This window comes from Chaetodon trifascialis, chromosome 23 (assembly GCF_039877785.1).
Source record: "Chaetodon trifascialis isolate fChaTrf1 chromosome 23, fChaTrf1.hap1, whole genome shotgun sequence".
NCBI classification, from domain to species: Eukaryota; Metazoa; Chordata; class Actinopteri; order Chaetodontiformes; family Chaetodontidae; genus Chaetodon; species Chaetodon trifascialis.
Window position 1 is genome coordinate 5,950,001 of NC_092078.1, and position 11,618 is coordinate 5,961,618.

An 11,618-nucleotide genomic window follows, 5' to 3' on the forward strand; every position below is an offset into this window, starting at 1 on the left:
GAGGCGCCTCACATTTCCAGCTGAAATCCCCTCTGTGTGAATTAATGATCGAGTCACAGCAACAAGCTCCTTTACACTTCCAGGTGTGAACTTAAAAGCTATCCGCAGATTATTTGTGTAATGAGATGTTCTTTCCAGGGCTCGTTAACCGGTGGATTGTCGTTCCCTCCAGTACAATGAACAGCTCCGAGACAGCATAGCCAGGTTATATATAGACAGGTTAGCTGGCAGACTCTAAATTGCGCCTCGAACAAATAGCCTGGCAGATCAGTGCTCGCGCTGGATTATTTGTTTTCTTGTTCGCTGATGGTGGTCACAGTGCTTTTAATAGTGAGAGCTGACTGTCTGGGTGACACAGTGGGTGATGTAACGGACAGAGGCTTGTGTTTAACACACACAAAGCCTGGAAACCCTTCGGCTGCTGTTGTTTGAGGGGAATTACAGACATGTGTCGCCTAAGTTTGCTTGTGATTTTGCTCAGAAATGTAACTTTAAAGTGCAACAAAGATGTTCGTTTGTGAAGTCAAGATGAGGGACAGATGCACATTATTCTGGTTAAAAACTAATAAAGTTAGATGATTTAAATCAGTTTAATGTAGATCATTTATTTTGATTGAGGGCACTCTAGATTTAATCTTGCGTGGTCTTTGTTAAAGCACTGCCGGGAGTGTGGAAATTCGTTTCATAAACCTTCTTTTATATCTGATAAGTTACTCATTATCTGGACTGTTATCAGCTTCGGCTGCTCTTGCCTGTACATTTAATCATTTGTTAAAACTCCGATCTAATTTTTGCTTCCAGTTAAACTGACTTTGTGACAGAATTAGAGCAACTTGCACATACAAACTATGCATGAGTTTGCAATTACATTAAAGGTGAAGTAAATGTATAATAACAAGGCTTGACAAATTTTCTTGAACATTGCTATCATAGCCTCTGTCTTGCTTCATCATGAAACCCTCCTCTTCCTCTGCCTCCCTCCATATATGTAACAGGTGTTACTGGTGTTGTTTAGGAATCCTGAGGGATTTAAGGTGGGACTTATTCTTACCTAATACTATAATGCTCATTAATTCCTGCTTTGGTGACTTACGTCCCCCTGATCCTCTCTGGTTGGCCCGGCCCAGCGCGGCCCATCCTCGCCCTGCTGACGCTGCCAGGGCCTCCACGGAAAGGCCGCTCAGCTGTCAGGTGGAACAGCTCATTTGTCTTTTAGAGGCAAACTGACGCAGAAGGCGGGAACACCAGCTTGTAAGATGGAGGAGGAAGAAGAAGTTCATTCGCTACTGACTGGAAATCCTGCCTTCAAACTGTTGAATGAAGACTCAGTTTTCAGTTCAGCCGGGACACAAAAAATTCAGTTTCTTTTATGTTGAAAAACAAATATGAACAGCACTTCCTGTTTCGTATGTCTTGCTCTAAAACACTCAACTGTTCACATGTTATACTGTATATGTTGTCAGTGAGTGAATGTGGCAGTATTGGTCTAAATTCATTACAGAACTGCACACATGAGGGAACATGATGGGCCGGTTGGTGACCTCTCTGTTAGGGGAGTGGGCTACGGGTGAGTCGCTCCTAAAGTGGTCTCTTTGTTTAATGTGTTTTAGAGGCTCTTGTCTGACAACATGGGGGTTGGAGACCATTGTTTATAGTGACATCTGTCAACATGTGTCACCCCTAAGCTGCTCTGACTAATGAGAGGATCGTCTTTCAGATGAACCGAATCATGAACGCTTTGTGGTCGGGCAGTCGCACTTGGTACTTGGTGGAATAATAGTAAATATTTTTAGTCATGCAAAGCATTTAACGCAGCCTTAATTGGACCTGCATTTAATGAGTTATAGTTTGTACTTCCCTGACATTTACTGTTGTGCATTTAAAGTTTTGCATGTGTGCAGCTTTCCAGTTGAGGTTGACCAATTAACCAGTTTGGCTGATCAATCAGTGCCGATAGGGTGTTTTACAAACTGTCAGTATTGGTGGAACTTGGCTCCGATGGCTGTGCAGCGTCCACTAGGATTTTTTTTTACACTAAATTTGATGTTCAGTATTTATAACTTAAGGTATTTATAACTTTGACCTAAGTGGAGCGGCCATCCACTAATCCGAGGGTCTGCGCTTTGATCCCTTGCGCCTTCACTTTACATGTCCAAGTGTCCCTACAGTGGAGATGCTGAACCCCAAATTGCCTCTGATAGCTGTGTCAACAGGGTGTGTTTGCATGAATGGTTATTGCTCCTGATGAGCAGGCGGCACCCTGCAGGATGGCCTCCGCCGCCGCTGCATGAATGTGTGTACGAATGCTCGGAACAGTTTCTCTGCTCCAAACTATCTTTTATACATTAGCCTTTAAAAATCCACCGTCTCTGCTTTGTCGTCCTGATGACTTCCTGCGTACTGAGTATGCTGCTAACGAGTAGCGTTAGCAGCCTTAACACATACTCACAACCTGCATAGAATCAGCCTGTCGTACAGAACTGGGACACAGGCTCAGTGCTGTTAGTGGCTATTATTCACTAATTCTCCGATTGACTTTGGTAGCACCGACTGTGGCTCAGCCGGCATTTTATCTGCACCTGCAACGATGTCGTACAAACTCTGATGTCGTGACAGCAAGATTCACCAAAAAGTAGTGAAAATAAGCACCCTCAAGCAAGTCACCCTCACTGCTGGCTTATATTGATTTTGTCATGTCGCGTTCTCGAGTCAAGATCGACTAAAATTTAATCTGCGATATAAATCCCACTTAATCTCCCGTTTTACTGCTGCTATATTAAGTATATTAGGTGGCCTTCCAGTTTTGTTGATGTCACGCCTCTTCATCGGAAAACCAGTTCACTTGAATCTTCGGTGCTGCTGTTGATGTTCATCACTGAAATCCGTCAGGTAATCTTTGAGGCGCTGTTGGCATACACTCAGTTTGTGTTGTGCAAACACTGGGGGTCATTGTATCATAGCTTCCATCATCTGTTACTGAATGACTGCGATAAATGAGCCTTGTATTAGTGCATCGATCGAAGCAGAATTAACTCGCCGCTGGTCTTTGTGTGTGTGTGTGTGTGTGTGCAGTCGAGAGCATATGTTTTAGTGTTCGTGTGGTGTGCAAGTCTCTCGCAGCACAGCATGGTCCAGTTTAAATGTTTACGCATGATGGCTTTTGATGACTCCTCACCTGTGTGTGCATTTTTGTGTCTGTATGTCTGGTGTGTGTTTTCCCGCTGGGTTCATGTGACAGCAGGGGTGGGAGGCTAAGAGGCGTTAGCTTGGTGAGAAGGATTACCTATATCTGTTAGGCCTCCTTTTCATTCCCCGGGGCCGTGTCACGTCTCATTACTTCTGTCCTCCAACCCGGATAGTCTGGCTTTAGCGGGATACATTTAAAATGCGGGCAGCCTGGGCGTCCAAGAACACCAGGTTTAGAGGCAGAGTGATATGCGTGCCCTTTGCTTGAGAGGCTTTTTTCAGTAAGCAGACAGGTAAACTTCTTCCAAAGCTGGCATTGATGGCAGTTAAGCCCTCTCTTGTTTAAGTGAAACGGATGGCTGCGCCTCAGAGAGAGACGTGCTCAGCGTGTGGTTGCAGTCTGCTGTTATGGTTGTCTCATCGAGAAGGACCCCGACAGGCGGACCTGCATGTAATTGACGTGTAACATAGCACACATCACATGCATGAGGAAGAGAGGAGGAGGAGGTCATTAGAAACAGGCGTTGCAGCTTATTGCAGCAGTCACTTTTTGTGGTTTTCTACTTCTCTCTGTTTTAAATCTTTATAGATTCAACATCTTTGGCTTTTTTCACTATTGGTTGGACAAAATAAGATATTTAAGGATGTTGAACCAGGCATTTCTTCTACCGATTTCTTAGACAGAGCAAACATTAATCGATCGAGAATAAGATTCGATCAGATTAATCGCTAATGAAAATAATTTTTACTTGCAGAGATGGTGAAGCCGTCACCTGCAAATATTTGAAGTTGATGACAGAGAAATAGCTAGCAGTTGAATCGCTCAGTCATCAAGCAAACGTTCAGCTTCATTCTCCTCGGATGTGACCATTGGCTGCTGATCTCTGCTGTACATCATGATAAAGTGCAACGTTGTCACGTTTGAGTTTTGGTTGAACAAAATCAGCAGTGACAAGACGACAGCTCGGAATCTGGGAAACGATTCATGTAAAATAATCAAGAACTGATTGAGAAAAATAATTGTTGCTTAAAGGGAGGCTTAGTGAGAAGCAGTGAAGGGTTGATTTCTATCTGTGTTAATGTGTAAACCCTGACATACAGGGCAAATACACCGCTGTGTAACTGTAGCGTCAATATTTTGATACAGCATATTCTAAATCCCCTTTGAGGCTCTTGAGTTAAAAAATCATTTATTCAATAAAAGTAAAGAACACTTCAACCATTTCTCTAAAGCATTTGGCCTAATCACTTCCAGATCCTTCCAGTCAAGTGGCTGATTAGAAGAAATCACTGATGTTAAGCCAAGTGGCATAAACATCCTCTGTAGGCCTTTTCTCTTCGAACTGTTGTCAAACATGTTATAGAGGACAAACAATTCAATTCATTTGGACCTACTTTTCAATTTGGAAATTCCTTTTATCAGTCTGGGTCACCGACTCAGAAGAGCCTATTTGCCCACAGCGACCCCTTGCTCTCGTTGCCCTCGCCCTTCCCTCCCCCTTCTCTTGAGGAACCCCCCCTGCCGCCGCCTGCGCATCTCGCCCTCCAGCTGGTTCCCTCCACCGTCCAGAAGCCGCGGAGCTCTCCTGGCCTTAGCAGGGTGGCTAATCTAGATGGCGGGAGGCCTCCCTCCTGCTAGCATACGCAAGAGAGCGCAGTCCTAATTGCTTATGTCGTAAAGCTCTCTGACCCAGATAAGCCTCCACTCCCCAAAGCTGTCGATATAAACCCCACTTTACCTCACCAAACCTGCCTCTCCTGATCCACACAAGCCAACCCCCCCAACATTTCTGCACCTTCTGCCATGTTATTAACACCCAGGTCAGGGGGAGAAGAAAACGAAGCCGTGGGTGGACGAAACATGTAGAGCAGCAATTTTCTTGTCAGCTGAATGCTTGAAACTACTTCAAGTGGTATTTTTAATTTATGTATTTTTACATAAACCTTTTAATAACAAGTCTCCATGTAGCCTAAGGGAGAGAGGACTTTAACTTTAATAACAATAGAGGACAAAGCTTTTTTTAAATCCATTAATAATCATCCTCAAAAATACGGAAAATACTGTTCAGGAGTTGCTTACAAGTTCAGACTACGAGCGCGTCTCTGAAGAATGAGGCTCGATAAAACCGAGTCGAAAGCAAAAGTGCCAGATATTTGATTAGGTGGATGATGATTAGTTGTGTCCAATGAAAGCTGCTCTAAAGCCAAAGGGTAGGGTTAGGGTTGGGAGTTGCGTGCTACGAGCCCTCGCGTGCCCGGCTCATTATTGAGCCCGCTAATGAAGGCTTAGCCACGAAATGCCGCATCGCCTCTGACAGTCAAGCGCCGAATGTCACACGTGCTCTACCAACAGATGGCCACCGATCACTTGGGCAACTTTAAAGCTACGCTAACGGATATTAACGTTTTTCATTTTCAACTTGTTTTGGCTCACAGAGACGTTTATTAACGAAAACACTTCAGGAACATTAGTTGGTTGCTCGGGCGTGCAGCTGTTGAGTTGCCATTGCTCATTGCATCAAACGGGGGCCTTACTGAGAGCTCCTTAGGGTCCACTTTAATACAGATCTTAATTACTAAATAGGAGCTTTTAATTGGATGCTGGCCTGACTCACCCTGTGATCACCCATCACATGCTGCTGGTGCAGGGATTCCTTTAAACCTCCATTTTAAGCCACGTTACACCACAGGTTAATGTCAACTGTGTCAAGTGCTCGGCGAACAATACTCTGACCGACATCTTCTAGTTTTCTCTTTGCACACAGTTTAAGCTCAAATGTGTGAAATCTACTGTATTCTGTTTAATCAGAGGACATTTCTTAGACTTTGCTTGTCCTGCCTTCAGCGTCTTCGCTTCCTATTTAAATGATACGAGGGCGCTGTTGACATTACCTCTCGTTAGAGGTTCTGGTGAAGTTAATTGATTGGATTTGTGCATTTCCAAGTGCTCGGAGAGCTTTCTGATGACTGAGGATGTTGTTTGGTCACAACAAATGACTCTCAATGAGTGACAGTTATCAGTCGATTAAAAGTCGTTCGGTAGGTTTAATAGAAATTCCAACAATACAAATCAGGCATTATATTTCGTGAACGCCGAAGAAAAAAATAAATACAGAAAAAAAATGTTCAAATAAGGAGAAGACACATGAGAAATAAAACACAACACCACGTCATCACACAAGGTAGTCTGTTGATCTCACTCCTTAAAACGCAGAAAAAAGGTGATTTTATAGTGGTCCTACAACAAAAACAGAATTTTTCGCACCAAACACAATTTCGTGCTACAGTTTACCTGCTTGGGGTCATTTAAAAAACAATCCAGTTAACAGAAAACATTTTTTCACAATAAATATAATCAAGTGAGGAAGGAAAAATGATTTAAATCTCTCCAACAGTTACATAACTTAACACTTAAAATATATTTTGTATATGTATACTTTGCAGTTTCACTAAACAGACATGAGAGGAGTGGTGGTCGAGGTTTAATACTGGATGTAGTGTACGTACCAGTAGGTTACAGAATAATGTGTACAACCTGATTCCAAAGAGGTTGGGACGCTGTGGAAAACTTAATACTGAATTCAGTCATTTACAAAGTGTTCCTGAGTCCATGTAGCCGCTTTCATACCCAATCACGATCCTCTCACCTGCTACCAATGCACCTGTTTACCTGTGGAGCGTCCCAAACAGGTGTTTTTGGAGCGTTCCACATCTTTCCCAGACTTCAGCTGCTCTTGTCCAAACTATTTGAAACATGTTGCTGCATCAGATTCAGAAAAATCAAGGTCTTTGTGCTGTTTTCAGTTGAGAATGTGTCAAAAAGCAAATGATCACATCCTGTTTTATTTGTTTTACAGAGCATCCCAACTTATTTGGAATCAGGGCTGTAAGATCTATAATTTGCTGTGTTCTAGTGGTGTCGAGATAAACGTTTCCACAGCAATCCTTTGGACAACACAGGCTACTTTTGTTCGAGGTTTACACTTTGATTGTGCAGTATTTTTTATCACTACCCACTAATCATGCTACATTTCTACCTGTAGTCCACCGGCACCATCATATACTCTGCTTCAGAGGGTTGAAGACCCTCCCCAACTCCAGAAAATCTGACCACTGTCAGATCCTCAGTGATATGACACAGTAGTTTTCCACAGTCTTGATGAAATTACAGTGATGTGATGCTCTAGGTAAAGTTCTGTGTAAAGTGAGTAATCTCTTCAGTTTGTGGTAAGAACAAGCCCCCCCCTCCCCCCCGCCCCCCCAGCACCTCCGAAATGTGCCGGCGGTTGTGGCGCAGAGCAAATTCACATCCCACTGAGCGCCACACACCGGTGTTGTGTAATGCTTGATTTCTGCTGTAGTGCTTCTCACCCTCTCATCAGGCAAAAATATACACTGAAACACTCAAGTGACTGTCGCCATCTAGTGGTCAGAGCACGTTACTGATGGTCAAGGGACTTCAGAGTCAGGGCTGATTTCCCATTGTGCTGATGAGTAGGATTTACCCTGATAGTCGCACTGAATAGCCATTTTGTTTCATTGCAGTATTGTTGCCGAATAGCTGAATAGACAAATCTGGGACCAGACGAGACTTTTGTGGACCCCCAGCCAGAGTTAAAGTGAGCAACTGAAATTGAATTGCATGTTTTTTTTTTCTGCTACAGCCAGTCAGAAGGCTGTTAGATCTCCATCTGCGTATACGAACAGCTTGGTTCAAACAGCCAGGCTTGTTGATTCATTTTAAACCATATTTGCATAAAGCTGTAACGACACTGTTCTTTATTTGGGATAGAAAGACCCTCTTTTCTTCCCTTTATTTTGGCGTTACATTTCACTGCATGTGATTTCAGTTGGACTTTGAGGCTCAAGGCGATCTTTGATCAGCTGTCATGAAATGTAGAACCTTAAACTTCATGTTAACATACAGTGAAATCAGGACTTTTGTCTCTGAGTGGATATGTAGAGACTCGGTGTCTTACAGTCACGTTGTTGTGTCTATTTCTGTATCTGGACGAGCTCAGAAATGTTTTAAAATAGAAAACGTAGCGTGCATGCTTTCAACACTGACGTCAATCAAATGCCATCCAAGTTTTAGATTTGCATTTTGGTTGAAAAAACTAAACCGTGATCTCATGAGCCGCCAGCCAGATTTCCACAATGGTGGAACAATGAACAACGGTTTCTTCCTTTCAGTCCCAAGTAGCAGGACGCTCTCAGAAATCCCCAGAGAACACTTCCTTGCTGCTCATTTTCAGACTTGAAATAAACCCAAGAGTTGGATTATACTCCAACTGTGCCATTATCACAAGAAATCACAGAAAAACTAGGACGTTTTGTGCGGGGAGAGCCTGACTGGAAGCCGAATCTGGTCAAAATAAGGAAAATATACGTCCATAATTTCAGCAGAAGACTGATCGAGGCAGGATGTGTAGTCCTCGCCTTGTTTCAGCATCGTCGGTTGGAGGATGGGTATTTGGTTTTCAGGCCTTCTTTGAAGCTGCGAAACAGCACCCGGTTGTGTTTGTTCTCCTCGTCCTTCCTGGCGTGGAACTCCCCCTGGATCTTGAAGCCCCGGTGCACCACGAAGGCTGTGCTCAGCACCGAAAACCTGTATCCGGCCACGTGGAGCTCGCAGGCCTTCAGGGACAGAAAACAGGATTTGAAGGCAGACGTGGAAGTGGGGAGCGATGAGGGGGAAAGGTGAGACAGTAGATGAGAATGACAGACGAGACAGATTGGACAGAGGTGAGAAGAAAGGCGACAGCGAGGAGGACAGAAGAGATGGGAAAAGAGGAGGAAGAGATGAAATGTGTTGAAGAAATAAGGCACGAGGAAGATGGGGAGGAACAAGCGCAAGGAGATGTGATGACAAAGGCAAAGGTGAGGTGTCAGAAAGAGGGGAGAGGAGAGGGACCAGGAGAGATGGTGCTACAGGAAGGAGAGAAGAAGAGAGAGTGGATTCACAGAAGACTACGAAGCAGCAGAGGCAGCGATATCCTGATTTTTAGTCTTTAGTATGGCTCAAACTCCAAAAAACTCTGGATCTCACGCTCCTCATTTTGCCCGAATGCTCGTCTCTTTCAGACAGCCCCATTTCTCCATGGACGACACGATAACAGCTTTTACAGGCTGAGGAGACCCCTTGTGTAAAGTTTAACTGACCTTGGTGTGTAAAATGAGTACAGTGCCTCCTTAATCCAAGAATACTCAAGGACCCGATGACTGTAGTTCTAGTTAGTTAACTTTGGCAAAAGGAAAATTATGATGAGCAACGATGGATAATCCACAGATTCATCAATACTGGAAATAAATATTAGTTTTTGCAAATACAGAGTTTGACCAGCCATCAAAGACACCATCTGATCTCAACCTTTGTGCAAACTTGTGTAAATAAAGGCACCATTACTCTAATTTTACGTGAAAGATGGACAGTTGTTCGGGACAATATCTGTAAAATATCATCTCTTAAAAGCTGACGGTGCACAGGCCTTTTGCACGTCTTCATCCTCCAATGCACCCGCCAGACGTGCCAGAGGTTCATTTACTAGTTTTTTAAGGACTTTCAGCTGAATATCTTGCTCTTAACTGGCTAGTGCATCGACCTGGAGCTGTGATTATTCTCTACATCAAACTAGGATGCAAACGTCATGAGTAAACTTCCACATATAAATGTTCAAATTGTACAAACCTGGCTGATACGATTGAAGCCATATTGCTTGAAGTTCTCATCGTAGAGGGGCACAGTGTGGGGCCCAATGTAGAAAGGCTCCCAGGGGTCCACCCAGGTGAGCGTGTAGGCAACTTCCAGGGTGCCCGTCTCCCTGACGTGGCTGTTGACCCACTGTGAGTAGTTGGTGGGGGCTTGACAGCGAGGACACAGCTCTTCATAGAACGGCCGGACCTCACCCACCTGGTAGAGCTGAACCAGCTCCGCTTTGGTGGCAGGCATCTTCCTGGCATGGCGGATCTCGAAGGCAGGCAAGACAAACACCTCGTCGCTGGCCGGCTCACGCCTCATGATCATGGCCAGGAACTGCTGGTGCAGGTCAGCGCTCGGCATCATGTCGATGTCAATGACCAGGATGTAGGAGGACTCCGTGCCACCTCGGGCAACATTTCGAAGAAGGTTGTTGGGGTAGGAGATGTTTCCGCTGATGGCGTAGTTCTTGTATTTATCCCTGTGGGTCTCCAGTCTGGAGAACACAGAGGCACAGTCCTCAAGCCCCACGAAATGCTCACGGTCCTGCTCGGGGAAACTGGCCATCTCCCCTGACAGGCAGACCAAGTGGAAGTCCACCAGGGCTTGGATCTGAGGGCAGAAGAAGCTGAGTGCATAGACCAGAGCCGTGGCAAACTTGACATCTTGCCCGTGTGCGAATATGGCCACAGAGAGAGGGTTCTGCCACCTTTCCAGCAGAGACTCCAGGTGATGCAGGTTGTTGATGGTTGTGTGTGTGGCTAAAGCCAGGACATTGGCGCTGGGGTCGGATCCTGGTTTCTGATTTGTGGTGAAGTCACTTTTGATCAAGTTCTTATACACCCGGTACTGACCACTGTTGTCAAAGATGCCACCGGTAGACAGCGAGTACCTCAGACGCTCCTTCCGGGAGTTTTTCTCGGGGTGCCCATTTTTCTTGCCCCCGGAACCCCCAAAGAGCTCAGAGTACCGGTACCGCTGCTGCTTACCGTGAAACTTGGACAGAAAGGACAGGTATATGAGCTGCAGGAGCGCCACTATCAGCAGAGCACTCAGCACCACTTTGAAGGCGGAACATTTCTTGGAGAGATGCATTCCAGAGGAGCTACAAACCGGCCAGTTTCTGTACACAAAGCGGGTCCAAACACCGGAGCGGGCTGCCGTTTCTTTGAGGGCTGGCTATTTCTGTCCAAGCGTCCCAGCTAACGTTACCTACATCGCTGTCACAATGCTAACACTGCAGCCTGTTCGGCTGGAAATGCGACGAAAACCCGGCTGCATGCTCTGCTGGCTCGCGGCAACGCTGCGCCAGATTTTCACAAGGCCCTCGACAGAATGAATAAAACGACGAAACTAATCCAGATACCGTGTTCTCCATCAAAACACCACAGTTGTTACCATCTTGCGCTGCTGCTGCGACAGCGGCGCATGTGCTACGTAATAACCGTAATGTCTGGAGCAAATGCGCCACCGAATTAGATCCTGCTGCTCTGCTAGCCGGCTAGCTGCCAGGTGAACTGGTGCTAATGGTCACGGGTAAGAATAAAGGGCTGTTGTCGCCACTTCTTCAATTTATGTGAGAACGAGGTCTAGAAAATAAACACATTTTGTTTTATAGCAAAATCTTGCAGTGACAATTAATTAAAAGCCTGCATGGTACAGTGAGTCGCAAAGCTGGGAGCCCTTCAGGTTTTTTCAAATGCAGATTTTGTCTAAAAGTTTAATTAATCCATCC

At 45.1% G+C, this 11,618-nt stretch overlaps 1 protein-coding gene across 1 annotated transcript; it reads right to left on the minus strand.

The window, feature by feature from the left end:
- Positions 1–6,211: 6,211 nt before the first annotated feature.
- Positions 6,212–11,322, minus strand: b4gat1 (beta-1,4-glucuronyltransferase 1). Its single transcript, XM_070993605.1, has 2 exons — positions 9,875–11,322; positions 6,212–8,823 (listed from the first exon to the last, which is right to left on the minus strand). Exons 1-2 carry the CDS (start codon positions 10,976–10,978, stop codon positions 8,632–8,634), a joined length of 1,296 nt encoding a protein of 431 aa, XP_070849706.1. The 5' UTR covers positions 10,979–11,322; the 3' UTR covers positions 6,212–8,631.
- Positions 11,323–11,618: the final 296 nt, after the last annotated feature.